Genomic DNA, 19077 nt, shown 5'->3' on the forward strand with positions numbered 1-19077 from the left:
TAAGCATATTTTATTGACTCCTCTTCTGCTTCTATTTACTAAAGTTCTCACTGATGGAGGATGATGGATGAACTGATTGCTTGGCTTTCCTAAAGGTGAAATGCATCTTCTCTGATTTATTTCTCGTGCATTGACAAAACAGCTTTTGGTGTATTTGGAGAGTATCCAAGTCGGGCTAGATGTGCAGAGTCCTGGCAGCTTCTTCTCTGCTGTGCTGCACTCGGGCGTGTGTGGGTCTCGTAATGCAGATTCTGACAGACTGGAGATTTTATGCCAAGTCCAGTGTTAAAGCCATTATAGAAATGTATACATCTATAAGCAGGTATGTGGATAACAGAAAGATTTATGTATTCAGATCTTGACTTAAATGCGGCTGTGCGACTTAAATGCGGCTGTGCCAGTTTACACCACAGAGGAATTTGGCCCATAATTTTACCATTTTACTGTGTTTTTGGCTAGTTCCTAGAGCTCATGATTTTATATAAATTCCATTCCAGATACTGATTTTAACTGCAAAGCTACATCAGAGCTGTCAGACTTGACAAATAAATCTTCAAGTCTTGGAACAAAAAGGCTTTCAATCACAGAGCTGGTGATAAACATGCTAGACTAATACTACTGCTTTTCTTTAGAGAGAAGGGAAAAGATGACTCAGTGCTGAAGTAACCAATGATTTTATCCTCTTGCAAATATGAAGAGTATTAGAGCATTGCTCATAGAGCACTTGAGAACCGTTCCTGAGTAATTTCCTCTCATTCCCAGTGCTTTATTTAAAAGATGTGAAAAGGCTGTCTGAGCATAGCTGACAGGGCTTGGAGCAGCCCGATGACCGCGTAGGGATGTTCCTAGGCATGATGTGTCTGTGTTTGCACGTGTGAAATGCAGGAAGGGAATTGCAGCCTAGCAGACCCTGATGTCTTTCATCCTTCTGTTGAAATAGGCTATTAGTAATGGTGTGTTTGTGGGTAGTGTATGTTGTCATCTGATTTGTTGAGCATATACAAAAGCTACTTTTTATTTTCTGCAGAAAATATTTAACTTTGTGACTCTTCCAAAAAGACTGTTACGTTGTGCTGGGGTTATGAAAAATTCACTTCCTTCAACTCCGCTTCCAGTTTGTGATCAGATCGGTGCAATCTGCTGGGGAGCAGTAAGTGCAGGTGCTACAGCACAGACCAGTTGCACATGGGCTGTTTCCTTGGTGTTCTTTTTTTAAGGGGAGTCTTATTGAGGACAGTATTGATTCAGTCTCTCATTCATGTATCTAAATAAAACCCAATTTAAGAGTTGAACGCTCTGTCATAAATTGTTATCAGCTTTGGGCAGGTCTGATGCATCAGACCTTGATGGAATGTAATTCTTCAGACTGACCAGACTCGGCAGGGGAGTTAAACATAAGTTGTAAATCAAGCAAGTGCTTAAATCTCATGAAATTTTTAATGTGGTATGGGTGCTGTTCTGTACTGAACTGAAAACTTAATACTGTTTTACTGCTATCAATTTGAGCTGTTCACACAGTACCAGAAAAAAAAAGGGTGCTAGACACTTGGTATTTTCATTATGATGGATAAACTAACCCAGAGTCACTTTAAGGCTGTTGTGCTGGTATTTCTCTTGTGAGAACTTCACCACGTTGCTGCTTTTGCAGGCTGAGAGGTCATCAGACAGTACTCGAATAGAAACATGAACATTGCACATGTAGGGTAGTAACGTGTGCTGCTCTTGTACATGAGAGAGGACTGAATTGGGGAAGTGCTGGGCTTTCCCTTGGGGCGCTCTCGAGGACATCAGTTGACCTTCCAGTGGAAAGGCTTGGCAGGCGAGGCAGGACAAAAGCCCAGCTGTCCTGGACGTGGGTGGGCAGAGTCCTCAGTACAGTCCTTTCCTGCCCCGTCAGGGTGTTGGGTGAGAGGAGGAGGCAGCTACACCTTATAAAGCCCCATGTCTCTTAACAGGGAGAAATTGAACTTAAATATCAAATTTGTGATATTCAAAGGATTTTAATGTCAGACTCCAGATTTTTTTGACATGCTGGGGTAAAAAAAAGCAGCGTGCTGTCATTTTATTGCTGCTTTTTGTTATGGCAGTGGGCATTGGATGTGTGATTGGTTGCTGAGTTGCAAAGCTGGCCATGCCTCCTCCCTCTTCCAGATTAGGAAAAAGATCATGTGTGTTTTTATCTGATAATGAAATAGTGAGTTTGAAGAATAAACAACTTGCTGCAGAGCCAACAGTTAAAACTCTTCACATAACATGACAAAAACTGTCACAGCCAAAATGCCCTGGTTTTTGAGTGGCAGTGAGGAGAAGGATATAGAAAAGATTTTTGACAAAGCAGAATGTGATTCAGATGGAAAGTGTCAGGTTTTAATTATTAATAATCTTTGAGCTGCACAAAACTGTCAGCTGTAGGGGAGGTGGGTGTAGGAGGCTCTTGGGAGATGGTATTTTCATACTGATGTCTTTTCTTTTTGCTTCATTTCTTTTTCTTTTTCGTCCTCCCTCCCCAGCAGTGGAATAAACAGGCAGTTTTAGTAGATAATTAGGACAGTAGTTGCCAGCTAGCAAAAGTTACAGAAAAATGAGGTGAGGGAGTTATAGCTCAGTCAGAATTACCCTTGAGTGTTCCAGTCTCTGCATTCTGATTCACCAAAGAGGCCAATTTGAGAGAAAAAAAAAATATTTAAGAAATTGGGTAGGCAGCTGAATTAGAAATTGTTCTGTGCCAGGATATTATAGAAATCTGCTCTGGGGAGGAGATATTGAACTAGCTATCCAGAAAAGTTGTGACCTGTAATCTCTTCCACCGTATTTTTTTCTGCTGATAATGGGTAATTTCTATAAAAGTTTGCATTAGATTCTGCTGTAGTTTAGCATGTGCAAGGCAAGAAATGAGTCTGGTTTCTTTTAAATCCTCTAGGAGGAAACCTCCTTTCCCACCTACCCATTGAGCAGCAGGGGCAGCTCTTTGCATGGAAACATTTGCTTTTATGCACCACCGTTTGGTACATTGAACGAAACAGAAATAAATGTTACTTTCTCAATTCGGATAGGATTTCTATGCTTGACATTCTAGTAAAAGATGTTTGAGTATAAGAGAGAATTGAAGAAAGGAGAATTGTAAAAGAGGTATTTTGTTTACTCAGTTATCTTATAAGCTGCTTCCTGCACTAGAATGTAAGAACTACAGTAAAATAAATGAATTTAAATGCCTCCTATGCTTATATATGTAGTATTGTTGAGTGCTAGGGCACTTTACTATTTCAATCCTAGTTGCACAGAGGTTAGGATAGCAGTTAATTCTAAAGGAGAGGGCAGTGCTAGCACTGAAATATCCACAAATGCTTTCTTCCTTTTTCTGCTCTACCGTCTGTGATGTTTCCTGCGGGTTGATTTGGTGTGTCCCCGGTACACCTACGTACTATGGGCTGTGAAATCACAGATGTTTTGGATCAAACCAACCGAAGAGCAACAGGATATTTGCAGCAGAATGATAGTGACAACTTGATTTAAAATTATCCTTTAAAAATGCTGGTATTAAGATGAGCAAACATAGGTATTCTCCTCACATTCAATGCACTGAATTTTCAAACTATTAACCAGTCACCTTTTGTGAGCAAGTATGCAAAATACAGGCCCTCCTGAGAGAAGAGGTTCCCAAATGCTTAAGAGCCAGAAGATGTGCCACAGATCCAAGCTTTTAACTCTGGATTAAGTTGGAGTAGTCGGTGGGAAATAACAAGAGCAAAGACCACAGAGTAATTAGGTTTGCTCTGGGACACGAGGAAGAAACTGCCAGATGTTGGAAATGAGAATATATTGTGTATTTCTCACATGCAGTATGCTTCCTGACTACGATTGGATGAAGATAACTTGATGTGTTAATTTAAAAACATTGATGGTAGATGTTTCCTATGCTCTTTCTCGAGTATTTTCCTGTTTACTCCGTTTTTGCTATGTTGCTGATTCTTTCCTCCCCTGTTAGGTCTGAGTCGGTAAATTAATGTTTTTAATTGGAGAGGGAGTACAGGACTACGTGAGTACCTGCTTGTTTCTGGATCCTCCTGTGAGGATTTCATGTCAGCTGCTGTTTCAGAAGCTGAATCGTGCTGGTGTCACCCGTGAGCAGGTGAATCAGGGTGCAGCCGGGCAGCCCAGGTGATGCTGCTGCTGCAGGGGAGTAATGGCCCTCCGCAGAGCCCTTATAGCTTATATAGGGGGACTTTATGAGCCTCCTCCTTTTTTGTGGCTATTTCATTTAGCTTTTTGGCGTAATTTGGCCTTCTCTGAACCTACTAGGAATGAATGTAGGCCATCTTTTTTTTTAATTAGGTGAAGAGGAGACTTTTTGGCAGCAAATTATTTAATTTAAGGAGTTCTTTTAATCAGTTTTTTCCAGATGTTGTGTTTGGCAGTAGGAGAAACGTTTGTCATTTTTTGATAATGCGACTGGAAAAGCAAAGGGAGTGTTTGCTGGGGAGCAGGGTGTGCGCTGAGGTGTCAGCCCTTCCCCGCCTTGTGTGCTTTGGGGCTGTTGTGTGATTTCTGAGGGCTCTGTCAGGTTCTTGGAATGAATTCAGTGCTCCAGCTACTTCTAGGCAGCACCTGGGGGGTAAGAATTTAGCAAAAGATCGGAGCATTGGATGTAAATAGTCTAATTTTGGCTATCTTTGAGCAAAGGAGGCTGTGCTAGCTGAGGAGGAGCAAGCAAGAGCTGCGTGTGTTTGGCAGGAAAGAAGTGTGACCTCCTGTTTCTCATTCTTTTTCCATATTTGCCTTGGTGGACATCTCACTGTGTCCCTTTCACTTCAGGTCAGGTGAAACCTCCTTCCCTTACAAAACCTTTAAAAAAGGTCCAGAAAAATGCTGTGATTCGGGTTTTATTCCGCACTACTTGTGCGTGCAGTGACTGGTTACGGTTCAAAAGGTAAGGGTGGGAGGCAAAGTTCCCATTGTATTTAGTGTTGTGTCACTGACTGTTCAGATACTCATGACTTAAATGCCATGCACACTTTCTTTTCACACTGAAATTTATTTTTGACAGTGACAGATATTTGCATTTGAGTCACAGCAAGGTTAGAGGAAAATAAATGAAAACCAGCAACTTTCCAAATGAGAGAGGTATTTTAGGTAATATTATAATTACTGCATGTAGACATAAGATCTATTTCTGAGGACAGTAAGGTCGCTGATTGCAGCTCTGTACATATACCCCATGGGATCTTTGTCGTCCTACCCTAGGTACCGCAGCTCCTTTAGACCTCAAAGACCGTGTGGAGTTTGGAGCACTTGTTGCTTGATGAAACCAAAATCTGTCAGATTTTAATGCCGGACCAGTGGCAACCAAGTAGTGCAGTTGAACTAATACTGGCATAAACAAATGCTAGAAATGAACCTTTTGACTAAGTAGGTTTGAGTTGAGTTTTTAACAACTAGCCTTAAACCCGTTCTCCCTGTTTCGGGCAGCTTTTCACAGTGCAGTAGTACAAGTTTTGTGTAAATATTATTTACATGGAAAGCAATATGCTTTTAAACTCTAATTTAGCAGAACTCTTGAGGTCTGAGTTAAGCCAATAGTTCCTTTCCTCAGAGGAACAGCTGATAAATGATAGTATTTGCTAATTTTAGATAATTCTAATAGTAAAACTTTGAAAATCTTGACTAGAAGCTGCATAAACATTTTGTTATGTTGTTTTTACATGATTTTAAAAACAATGAACTGTGATTGTTTGCTTGTGCAGAACCTTTAAGTTGATCTTAGTGATTTAAGTGTCTTCAGCTGTCCCTCTAGCAGAAGACAAGTCCCACTTTAAGCAGGCAGATGCCAGGCTCTGGGCACGTGAGGGTTCCTGGACCTTTCTCCTTCTCTGTTTCAAAGATGATGTTTGCTCCTCAGTGCAATCACATGCACCCAGTGTTTGATATGATCAGGTCATTGATTCCTCTCTGCCTGGAAGGATTTGAGGAGCCAGCCTGGATGGGCAGGGGCTGCAGGGAGTTAATGCTCAGGTTGTGAGCATAGCATTAAGCAGATAGTGCTTAGCCCATGCTGTTCTGCAACATCTGCCCTTGTCTGCATTATTCTGTGGTGAAAAAACAGCTTATCCCCTCGCCCCTCATTTAAAACAGACATTAAACTGACATTTATCTGCAGAACAGCTTTGATGCTGCAGTAGTTTGAAGAGAAGAGCTGTTTGGAGCACGTGGGGATTATCTTTGCCCGCTCCTTTTCTACTACATTGTCAGCACTTGTACAGCAGCCTTACTGCTTGCTTGCAAACAAAATACCAACTTGTCTCTAGTGCAGTTTGGCTGTGAATAGCTCTGCAACAAGAATTTTCTCCAGCAGTGGAATCGGCAGTTGGCCACATCAAAGCCCGTAGCCTTAATAACGAACATTGATTTGTGCAATGAGTTTGCAGAAAGCTCTGTGGCTCGTTCAGTAAAGACAATGCTGCTGTAGCTGGGAATAAGCATTCTACCACATGTGCAGTTATGAATTGGGAATGAATTCAACGTATTTATTATTGCCCTGATGCTGTGCTTGAAACACTTGCAGCATCAGGTCCTGCTTTTTGGCCCAAAGTTTGACAAGCAGCTGTGATAAGGCAGTAATTGTACTTGGAAGAAATCCTATTTTATACTCATCATTTGTGGACAAATTGGAGTTTTTAGTTTGCTGCAGGTTGGTTTTTCCCTGTGATCAGAATGCTTTAAGGAAATATTGCTCATCTCCTGAGGCATGGCGAGGGGCACGCGTGTGAGCTGCTAGTCAGTGAGAAATATGTGCTTCAAGCAAGCTCATCGATTCACTGTTCAGTGCAGGTGAGTTTTCCTAGCCTAGCCAAGGAGCAGTGAGTCACTAAAGCAGGTTTCCTGCATTGCTTGTAGTCAGGTTATTCTGTCATTCACCAGCCGCTCCCACTCACCAGCTCGGGAGCCTGCAGTGGCTTTTTGGAGAAGCAGGGCTTTCTCTTACATGCCCTTCTCTGTATTGAAAATGTTCAGACCTAGTGGATGTAAGGTAGGTTACGTAGGAAAAGGTTTCTGAAGTGGGTAGAGAAACAGGCATTTTAAAAATGATATACTTCACAGTTGATTTTTAATGCTATTAAGACAGCTCACTTTCATGATTATATCCTGAATTTCATTCTCCTTTCATGCTAATAAGCTGGATTCTGTCATCCAAACTCTTGTAAATAACAAAGACCCATGTGCGCAAGGGAGCGTGGTTTCACTAAGTGCTAGGGGTTGCTGCTCCTCACATTCTATTCCTGGTGTCACGACTTGCTCTTAATCACCCAGTAATAATATTTACTGTCCAGATTTGTCATCAGACTTGGCTGATTCATGCAAGATGCTTCAGAAGCTGCGATCATAGTGCATTTCAAGGTAAAGAAAACATGGGGAAAAAAAAGCCAAAAAAAACCCCAAAACTGCAAATCTGTAGCTAATAGTTTCAAGTAGAGACATCTAAGCTAATATTTAATATCTGGTCCTATGCACATTCAGAAACAGTTTTTTTTTTTTAATTCAGATAAGAGAGATTTTATAGCTAAAGATTTTGAGCACGCTGCTTTTCTGTGATAATATTTTAGATTTATTTCCACAACTTATTGCACATTCATTTTTTGGAGTTTTCATTGCAGAAAATTGCCAGGAGGAATGGATTTTGTCTTCCTCAGCTGGCAGAACAATTTTCCACCTGTCGCCCAAATATTTGATGAGAAGGATTATGGTGCAGTTGCTGAAAGTTTATACTTTATATCCATAGGAAGCAAGAGGGTCTGATGAAACTAATATACTGATACCAACTGTTGGCTTGCTGAGATGTGTACGCTGCACTTGTGACTTTCAACATGTGCTGAAAATTTAGAAGATAGTGGCTGCAAAGATGTGAAATACAGAAGTGATTTTGGTTCTGGAGCGCTTTTTAAAGCAATCCTTGACTTCCCACCAGGCTCCCTCTTGTTCAGAGACCACCTACCCTTGCTCAAGCACCTGAGTTAATTGCTGAAACTTCTGTGTTTTCGCTTTCACAATCGTTCGCAAACACGAGTTAGGCTCAGATCCTGTTAGTGTAACAGATTTTATTGGCACAGTCATGGGAGACTCGTGGTTTATTTCAGCTTCCCCACGAGGTGGCATCCGATGAGGTGTCAGTTCTAACAGAGCATCTTAAAAACACAGATGGTGATTACCTCGGATATCTAACTTAAAAGCAGGAGAAATACTCCCTCCTTGCATGTTAATTGAAACTCAGTAAAAAAAACGTACTCTTTGGTTGCTTAATCAGTTGGTTAAAGTACTCATTTCTTTATAGACTGCCCTGAAACTGGGACTTCCTGAGGACTTCCTCACTCCTAGGTGTACAAACATGGTTAACAAGAGAGTTTGTTCCTTACCATTCTATTTGCTTGGTACTTAGCACATACGCCAGGCTTTTTCCTATGAGATTCAGTCCATTTTGAAAATTGAGTAGCAGTAGTTTGAGTATAATATAATTTCACCAGCCTAGAATCCTGTTTGATTTAGGGGAACTTATTTATGCTTCACAACTTTGAAAAAAAATGCATTTAGAATACTCAGAAACAGAACCATTGCAGATATACATTGCTTTGATGTTTGCTACTTCAAAAGATATTTGTTATTCAGAAGCAGGTTTATCTGTTTAGCAGTTCCAGGTTCTCTCTGCTCTGGAGTCACAGTAATTGATACAAATTCAGTCCAAAATACTTTGTTAGTTCATGTGCATCTCGAGTATACAATAACTGCCTAAATCATTTCTCTGTTTGGTTCATTAAGCGTTTTCATCAGAGAAGCAGAAAAGGAATTTGTCTTCTGTAACATGAATTTTTTCATCGTATGACTTCCCTATAAAAAATAAATTTGCATCGAGAAGACAGTTGACATTAGTTTTTATCAAATAATGGACTGTAGGTGGTTCAAAGATCAGCAGGAATTACTAGTATTAGATACATGGAAAAGGCAGTGGGAAGCAGGCACGGAGAAGGCCAAGTCTGGTCATCGCTGATCATTTCCTTCAACTCCAGAGTGCAGGAGACTGCCAAGAGTCTAATAAAGAAACTAACTGCTAATGCCAAGAGTATCTCTGGTGCTATCAGGAGCTTAAAATGTGAGTTGACAGCCAGCAGCGGTGTATTTATTCCACAGAAGAGCTTCATGTTTGCTCCATTTTTTTCCCTTTGTTTCTTTTTTGTTTCTATTATTGTCATAAAAAGAATTAAATTCCCTATTGTACTAGCGTGCAGAACATTAAACACAAAGCACTTCCTGAAAAGTAATTTTCCAGGAATGAAAAAGACAAGAATTGTATTTGATTGTTTGGTCTTCTGTCATTCACTGTTGCATTAAAACAGCCATTTTTCTCTAACTCTGAATGGCCTGAATCTTGAAAACTGGCAGTTAAAAAGCCATAATAATATGAAATCAAAACCCTTCCAAAGTTCCAGTAGGCTTCACCTGATTTGAAAACAAGACTTGAAGAAGATGATGCGCAACAGAAAAGACAAATTAAGAAATATATGCATTAAGTACACTTTAGAAGAGTTTCTCTGTTGGTCACCAGCTATTCTAGGGTTTGATTACGGCTCCAAGATGCAAAAGGCATTTTTTGTATCTGAATGGTAATATATCTAAAGTGACTGCTATTTGTGTCTTCTGTTTAAAAGGACCAGTTAAGAAAGACTTGTGTATCGTAAATCACACTAAATATTTAAGATGTAAAAGCTGCAGTTACTGCAACACATTAAATGAGTGTGATTGCAGGCCCTGTCTAATTAGGTGGCCATATGGAGAAAAGTAACATCTCCATTAAAAAAGGCTAGCAATGGAAATCCACAGTGAATTTTCTCCCATTAGGTAGCTTCAGAAGCACAAGAACTGCCCCCAGCAGGACTTGGAAGCCGCAGCACCACCTTGCCCCACGTGCAAGGAACATTCAGCTCTCCATTTTTGCTGGGGCCAGGACTTTGTCCTGTGTGTAAGGCCCTAAACAGTGAATTTAGGATGAGGATTTGACTCACTGAAGAGTTGTAAGGAGCAGCTTGTGTTTCTGTTCTTCTGTGTTCATGGTGGAGCAGAGAGATTGAGGAAATTGGACTTTTCCACTTCTGTATCACCTTCAAGAGGCTGCAGTAAATGAAATCAGTGTAAAAGCACATGGAAACATTCCTGGAAGTGGGTATGAAATCACAGTTTGCTTATTCCACTGCTGGAGTACTACAGTAATGCTGTTCATACCGTGTATTTCTCTGTGGTTAATGCTCCAATCCCTGTTAAATCTTCAGCGACTGTCCAAAGGAAGTTAAATCCAGTGTTGGCGGAGAAGGCAGGGCTGGGGTAGTTAAGGCACTGGGCTGTCATTCGTGGTTCATCCACAGACTCTCTGACCTTATGTGTCTCATTTATTCTCTCTGTGCCTCAGTTCCCCATCTGTGAAATTGCATAGAGTGATGGTGCATTTTTCTGATGCTTCCATTTTCTCAGTAGCATTTACATCTGAGTGTGTGTGTGCGTGTGCACATGGGTGCATGCCCCTCCCTCTCTTGTCCATGCCATGCAAAACCAAACACAGACAACTCTTGTTTTCTTCAGGTGGTGGTAGCTTATAATAAAATCTCAAATGGCATTTAGTCCAGTACATGCTGTGATGCATAGGAATGGAACAACATGAAAAACGTTTATTTTCCTTTCCTTCCTTTTCAGGAAATGATAATAGTGAAGCTCTTCCCGAGTCTATCCCATCTGCTCCTGGAACACTGCCGCATTTCATGGAGGAACCAGATGATGCCTACATTATCAAAAGCAACCCCATCGTGCTACGTTGCAAAGCTATGCCGGCTATGCAGATTTTCTTCAAGTGCAATGGTGAATGGGTGCATCAGAATGAGCACGTGTCTGAGGAAAGCATGGACGAGGCTACAGGTAGGGCTTGTGTATCTCTCCACAAATGGGTTTGAATGCAGCATCTGTAAGCAGTAGCTAAAATCAAACAGGGCTAAGGAGGCAAAGACACATCCTGGGAGAAGAGGAATAGCACAAACGGGAAAAAGTGTGAGGAAAAACCAGTCATAGATACAGAAGGCTTTGTGCAGAGAGGGTAGCAAATGAACACACCGCACCAGCTTTCCCAAGTAGAGATTTGGGGCCTGATTGCCCATTAACCAGAGAGCTCTCTGAAAGAAAATAAGGGTTCCAGAGCAGCAAGAGCTTTGCCTCTTTTGGTTGTGTATTAATGGAGCTACAAAGAAGGCAGAGCTGTGCGTTTAGGGAATTCCTCAGGCAGGAGGAAGCTTGAAAAGCAGGGATGGGCTGGCTGTGGTGCAGCGCTGGAAACTGCCCTTCGCCCAGCGGTGGTAAGGGCGAGGTGGGTAACGAAGCTGAGTGGGTGGAGGAATCCATTGGGCAGAAGTGTCTGTCTGAAAGGAGGGAAGGAGAAGAGAAAGCGCTGAGAAACGCTCAGCAGATTTTATCATGCTCCCAACACAGCCTCTATCCTTTCTCATTTAGGAGCCCCTTGATAAGTACTGCAAACCAATTTAATGCTGCGCCGTCTTGTAATTTCACAATTTTGTTTTGTTATTGCTTTGTTCCTCCTTTTAAATTCCAAGATTGCTAGGCAACTCCATGTCTTAGAAATAGCAGTGTAGGTAAAACATCCTCTCTATCAATACAAGAAATGCCTTTTTAGGGGGAAAATGCCATTTAAAAAGAAGTTACATCTCCTAAAGCTGCAGTGGTATTTGGTGTTCCTTTGTAAGTGACACATTCTGAAGAAATTTCATACTAAAGGCTTTTTGTTAAATGCTAATCTGGATGAATTTTAATTTTTACTCTTACCTTTTTGAAAAGAATTTAATAAGCATAACCTTTACTTCCAAAGGCATTGCTGAATCAATATGTAAGAAATGTCGTTCCTGAATGTTTTTTCTTCCATATGGTTAATGAAATTCTGTCTTGTGAACACTGCAATTACATTTTCTAAGCCTTGGATTAATAACAGAATAAAGAAAGATAAAGCAACATTAGACATTAGGATCTATTTTACCTTTTTTTTTTTTTTTTTTTTTAATAGCACCATTGCAACATAGAACATGGGATATGGAATATAAAGACCGCAGGTTTGAGTTTAGCCTGTGGCAGAGCTAGCCCCAAACTGCTGTTCCTTGACCATAAGTGTGGTCCAGACAGCTCCGCGTGCTCTCAAGATTGTTGTAATGGGCCTGAGAACATAACAGTCCAAGTCCAAATGCAATAAAATGTTGAAGGGCAGATTTGAACAGACTGTCCCATGATTTATCCATAAATTACTTTGGAATTTTCCCCAGTCCTCAGTGGACAACAGACTATTCTTTTTGGTTTTGTTTATTTTCTTTTAATGTGCATAATATCAGTGTCGTATTTTTTGTGGAGCCAGATCTGGGATATAAACGTGTCTGTTACCAGGCATGCCCAGTGTTGTGGATACTGTGCAGCCTCCCATCTGTGACGAGCTGCATGAGGTTTCAGACCAAGAATAGTGCCCTGGTCGGTCCGGTCCGAGAGGGCCATAATGTTCAATGTCATTTGAAAGGGAGTCCCGCTCAGTGAAAGGGGGCTCCCTCTTTTCCACACTTCCACTCTTTGTTGAGACAGAATATGTAGGTAAATGGTTAAAAATAACAACAATGCTCCAAAGCAAGAGAAAATCTAAGGCTAAAGGCAAAAAAGTTGCTTTGATTTTCTTGCCTGGACATTGCAGCCTGTACCCTAGAATTAATTTTAAAATATTTCAACTTTTGGTTTTCCTACAGGATAAAGACCTACAAAGAGTAACTAGAATTTTCCTATCTGATAAATAAAAGAATTACAGCAATAACCGCTGTCAGCGTTTTTCTCATTTAAACAAATAAAGCTGACAAATGCTGAAGTTCTGTGCAGCTCTGTTATGTTTAGTACATAGAAAGCAATTATTCATCTGCTGCCACCATTAGTCGATCTGCATCTAAACCATCCAACAGTGCAGAAAACCTATTAGCATTTCAGTACCATAGTCATAATTTCATATTCTGTAACGCTGTAGTGTATAACAAAAGATGAGAGTTGTAATTTGCACAATAATTTAAAGGGTTGGACTTGCGGTGCTTCTTAGAGGTACAGAAGTTACAGGTGCCATGTTGCTCTTGTTCGTGACATGCCTGTTTTTATTTGCATGTGCTTTTCATTCTGTATTGTTTTCTCCAAATAATTTTTCTGTCATTTCTTGAAATGAGGAAGGTAGGTGAATACATCTGGTTAGTGAGCTATAGCGATGATCAACAAAGAACATAGGCCTTTTAACCCACCTTTGGATTATACAGCATTTCCTGTGCATTTCCTTAGACTGCTCTGCTTTACATAACCTCCTGGGCATATAAATTATTCTCCAAGTAATTAAAATTTTGCCTTTATTAAAAATTGAGTTGTTTATTTAAAAGAAAAGATGTGGCTAACCATAGCTCTCTACCCAAATAGGAGACCCTAATATCAGCTAATTTTACCTATCTTTCCTCCTCAGGCTTAAAAGTTCGAGAGGTTTTCATCAACGTGACGAGGCAGCAGGTGGAGGATTTTCATGGGCCAGAGGATTACTGGTGTCAGTGTGTTGCATGGAGCCATCTGGGGACCTCCAAGAGCAGGAAGGCAGCCGTGCGCATAGCTTGTGAGTGGAGCAAATGTTCTGCTGTTCTAGGCTTTGAGTGGTGTGGAAAACGGCCTTTCTTTGGAGTTTATTTTATACATATATAGATAGATAGATATGCTAATAGTGAAGTTGGGAAATGACTTTCCCCCAAAACTCTCATGAAACCTTTTCCTTTAAATCACCATTTTGTGTCTTCAAAGGCTGAAGAGAGATGTGAAGGAAGCTGCTTTTGTGTGAGGTGGTGATCAAGAAAACGCCGAATGGCACTTTGGGTTCTGTCCGAGCAGTTATTGATAGATCTTTTTTCTGCAGTTTGCCCTTTTAACAGGGTAACTGAGACTAAAACACTCGGGAGCAGTAACTAGGACCACGTAACTGCACCGTGACAGGGTGGTTTTTTTTGGCTGATTTAATTTGAATGTGCAAATATACGTAAATTCAAATTTTTATTTCACTGCATTAATTGTTATAGTATTGAATGAGCTGATAATTCCCTCATGTTGCTGAGCTGCAAAGGACTATTACTCCAGATTGAATTTTTTATTGACTTTGCTCTGTGATCCCCCAACCCGTGACACGGCAGTGGGAGTAAAAAGGAGCAGGAACAGGTGGAGCTGCATGTTGGGACTCCCCCACCCCTCACTGTGCTCCCAGACCTGCTGCAACCACATCCCCAGCTGCCGAGCAGAACTGGAGATAACTTAGTGACCTCACAGATGCTCCAGAGAGTGCTCTTGGTTTTTTACCCTGTGTAATGTACTGACTGTGGCTGAATATTGCACCTGAGAGTGGTGTTCCTGCACTGGCTATTTGCGATGCTACTTCTACTCCAAGCTGTGTCTGTAATGACAAAGGGACAGCCCTTCCTGAGTGCGGAGATGATGGGATTTGTTAGCAGTCCAGATAGAAGGAAATGATGAACTGCCAGTGGGAGTCTATAAATCTCGCACCGTGAATTTTCAGGGCTCACCCTCTAATGGACTTGTGTCATCTTGTCTCTAGCGAGCAGCCTTGCTGCTTAATTTGGGAAATAAATTTCTGACTTGGGGAACACTCCACAGGGGACTAGAGAGGAGAACGTGCAGGTCTAGCTTGTGGTAACAGACAGAGCCTTTGGCTGTTGCATTTCAGAGCCTCCTCAGAGGCACCTGTGCTGTGCTCAGTTTGAAATACAAAGTGACTGTGTTCCCTGGGCAGCCATCACGCCCTAGCAGCACCGTGGGACTTCTGTAGCATTGTACAGAATCCCTGAGGTTGGAAGGGACCTCTAGAGATCATCTAGTCCAACCCCCTGCACACACAGGGACACTTAGAGCGATTTGCTCCTCGTTTTGCAAAGCAAAGACTTGAGAGAGTATGCAGGGCTGAAAACATGGCACTGTTGGGCTGCAGTGTTGGTTGTGGTTGTAGCCACAAATGATTTCTGAAGGGCTGAGGTACAAAAACAGAGCTACAGACGATAGGACCTCCCCTGCTTCCTTCCTCTGTGCAAGGTGGAGTGACTATCAGTTGTCCAGTACATACAAAAGAGAAGGTTATGACAGAATATGACTTCTGTAGTCTGTATAATATTGGCTAAGGAGGAATGGCTTTTAAAATACCTGTGTGGCAGCGTTAGAATTCGGTATTTATCCAGAGAAGCCTCACTGGAGGGGGATGAAATGAACAATTGCATTGAACTCTCCCCAGATCTACGGAAGAACTTCGAGCAAGACCCCCAGGGGAAGGAGGTGCCCATCGAAGGGATGATCGTTCTGCACTGCCGCCCGCCGGAGGGGGTTCCTGCCGCTGAGGTGAGGATCGCGCGGGACGCGGGGAGGAGCGGAGGCGCCTTGGGCAGCCTGTGCTCTGCCTGCCGGCGGGGTGGCTGCGCCGCTATTCTTTCCTGGGCTGCTTAAAAGCGTATTTTGGATGAAGTTTTACAAAAATCTGTATTTTTATCAGAAGTCTGGGTATTTGCTGAAGAGCCCCCGTTTTTGATGTTTTCTGGTGTTGTGTTGAAAAAATGGAAACAGTGTTACTTTTCCTGTCATAAATCTCTTTTTTTGCTGAAAAGTGAGCATGAAAAACTTCTGATGGTTGCTGCAGAGTGAAAATCTGCTGCTAATGATTCTGTTTTTTCTTCCTTTTATCCTTAAATATGTTTTAAATGTGCTGGCTGAATCTAGACAAGAACTAATGGAGAGGCTTCAAAATGGCAGGAGTTGAGTGATAACCAAGTTATTACTTGGTTGCAGAGGTTGAGACTTAAAGAAAACATCAAGTATTGTGAGACTTGAGTCAAACTTGGGAGAGTTGGCAATTTTACAGTTCAGAGATCATGTGGAACCAGTGCACAGAAACAGAATTTATACTGTGCACTCTGTATTATGTATGTTCATTTTTCCTTATCCTATTATTTATGAGTATGGTCCTAATTAAAGATGATGATTGCATTGCTTGGTACTCATTCAGCAGAAAACCAATGTGTTTTCAGAGAAATTTATCATTCTGAACTCCACTGCTTTACACACAACAATTAAACCAAATATCTTTCTTTTATGAAGGCTAGGAATTATATCCAATGAAATGCTGACATTTTAATTGTTTTCTACAGATTAGCGCTGCAGAGTTCTCAATAAACCCTGATTTACTGATGTTGATTATAAAATTGTTATTGCTGCTAATAAAGCCTGTAAATCTTAACAGGTCATACTGCTTTGGACAAGGGAATTTCACATAGAGCCTCTGCGTGCAGGGCTCCTCCAGTGCTTATCAAGCCCAGCAGTCTACTCGGAAGAACTGGAGTGTTTTTAGAAACCAGGTGCCCAGGATCATGGCTGTGCTGTGTGGCAGTTCTAGATAGGCTAGAAGCTTTTGTGATTTTTCAAGTTAAGACCAGCCCCATTCAACCCTTGGATGGGAGATAACAGGGAAATAACAGCAGCAGTTGTGTGGAGTGCGTGTGGGTACCGAGAAGCCAAGGTTTCAAACCCCAGATGTCTACGAGCCTGATCCCAGCGCTGATTTCGTTAGAATTTGGATGAAGCCCTAGATGAAAACATAAGGCTTGAAGTAACTATGGAAGCTTTTCTTCTGTTTCATAAATGTTCAGGGTGGCATCATTGGGTTTTGTTTTGCTTTATCCATACTCTGCATGGCCCTAGAAATGCAAACAGAAACAGAAAACAGTCTAGAGAAGAGACTCATTTGCCTTTCCTGTCATCATGCCAATATCTGCCCGAATGCCTTGGAAAAGATTGTGATCATTGTATTCCATCACGTTCAGAGCATTATTTTCCCAGAGAGCTCACATTTCCTGTGCTCGCCGCAGTCACAAGCTAATCTAGTGATTTATTTCTGACAATGGCTATGACTGACTGATAGAGTCAGACCTCTTAATAATGCAGTGCAGTTCAATAAGAGGCAGACACTCTACAACAGGAATGAAATTTAAGTGCAGCTCAATTATTTATGTGAGCCTGCCCCCATTAACAACAATATAAATCTTTGTCTCTGGAATTGTTTTTCTGCACCTTGAAGGTGCCCAAGGTTTGTTAAATCTAAGGATAGAAGCATTAAAAATAAATGTTCTTCATGTAAGTGACCTAAATCAGCACTTAATTCTAGAGCTCTGAGGTGATTAGTCTTTAAAGAAGCAGAAGGCAAGGTTTCTTTGAAGTATCAGGAGTGAGTACTTTTATTTCCCAATATTTCTTTCCACATTCCTAGGCACTTTTCAGATATTCTCACATAAGTGATTTTAACCCCTGCTAATTCTCAGAATTTCTCTACGTCTTTTTCTACCACCTCTTTTGGCTGCATAAGGCTTCAGTATCCTGTGATATCAGTGGTGCTGAAAATACCTGAATTAAGTTAAAATTAAAAAAAAATAAAAAAAACGGAGAACATGGATTAAAGGTTTGTATTGTTGGTTTAAAGTATCCAAGCTTTATATGGTTTAAAGCTCTGCTTGTATAAATTAATTTACAAATAATGGAAGCTAATGTGACACTGTCAATGGTCTGTGTGCTCACACAGTTTTAGTAAATAGTCTTTAAGCTGAATAATACATTAGTAAAAGCAAATAATCAGGGAGGACTGTAAATAAAGAACCACACGATTCTTTCAGCTTTAATGTTGTAGAGGCAACTATGAGAAGTGCCAAGTCCTGCTGAGGCGAGCACTGATTTTAATGTTCCTCTAAAATGCACTGCACTGTCGTGATTCATTTAGCAGCACGTTTCAGTTGCTTGTGTCAGCTAGGTCTTCAGGAAGAGATGCTCTCCGTTACTTAAGCAGCATCCCCCTGAATGTGCGATCCCTTTCCAAGAATTTGATTACAGACTTCATGGAACCAAAGCCCGTCTCTTGTACATGAAATACTGTTAAATGTGTCGGATTATACTGCCCATAAATCTTCAGGTGGCAGCAGCAGTTTCTGTGACTGCTGTTAGCTGTTGTACAACAAACCATATTACCTTTCCTTTTACTCTTCTGTATCATTTAGATGGCCCTCGTGTAGTTTGTTCCTCTGAAGGAAGGAATATGAGGAAATGCTGCAGGTCCCCAGTGCCAGTGCAGGAGACTGCTGTGGAATTGGGGCATTTTGGGTGTGTTGCCACTGCAGTCGGAGGAAGAAAACCCAAATTGTGACACTTGGCAGATCCCAAAGAGGTTTGAAATTCTTGTGCTTTGGCACAGGAAGCAAAACAGAGTTGCTGAGCAGCTGTGCTTATAGGCATCAGCACCAACCCAAATAAATTCAGTTTTTATGAGCTAAATATCACAACAAAAAAGAAAATCCAGTATTTAAGCAGAGCGTCTGATAATCCCTGCTGCGGCAAATGTTGATTTAAATATAACAGAGTCTCTGCTGGCAAAGGCCTGGTGGGACCAGAGCCATTTCTTTCGCTGTTGATGCAGAATTGGCCTAGGGAAGACACAGTTCTGGCTTTCAAACCCCACAACAGATTTTCCCCATGGAGATGTTTATTAATTGTTTGCAATAGGGGCCTCATTTAGCGTGGAGTGGATGTGCAGAGGCAGTTGTGATGTAGCACAGGCAGCAGCTACTCCCCGCTGAGCCTGTGCCTGCTGGTGGCTTCTATGAGGCTGCCAGGTGGGTACCTCGGGCCCTCATTCTTCTCTTGCAGAGCCCATTTGTCTCCAAGGGCACGAGTGCAGCTATTCCTGGTTTCCATTGGCAGGATGAACGTGTGGGAAGCCAGGCAAGTTCTCTCTCTGAAAAAGCCAAGTACAAGCCTTTGCCCATCACCTGCCCCTCTTTGCAAGGCCAACCCTGCTGCTGCTTTGGTTTGGTTTTCTGGTTGCTCCCCAGCCGGCTCTCAGTTTCTTGCAGTGTCTCTTGTTTGGTGGGGAGGGCTATAAAAACAGCCCCTCCCTTTTGCTGC

At 41.6% G+C, this 19077-nt stretch overlaps 1 protein-coding gene across 1 annotated transcript in view; it reads left to right on the top strand.

Moving 5' to 3' along the window:
• UNC5D (unc-5 netrin receptor D) overlaps positions 1-19077 on the top strand; it is a 79979-nt gene that overhangs the window by 23534 nt on the left and 37368 nt on the right. The window contains exons 2-4 of the mRNA XM_026042467.1: positions 10729-10947; positions 13559-13702; positions 15374-15477. Coding sequence (XP_025898252.1) covers positions 10729-10947; positions 13559-13702; positions 15374-15477 — 467 coding nt within the window. The remainder of the gene's footprint in view (positions 1-10728; positions 10948-13558; positions 13703-15373; positions 15478-19077) is intronic.

Source organism: Nothoprocta perdicaria, unplaced genomic scaffold (assembly GCF_003342845.1).
Source record: "Nothoprocta perdicaria isolate Ctin4 unplaced genomic scaffold, notPer1 scaffold_103, whole genome shotgun sequence".
Classification (NCBI taxonomy): Eukaryota; Metazoa; Chordata; class Aves; order Tinamiformes; family Tinamidae; genus Nothoprocta; species Nothoprocta perdicaria.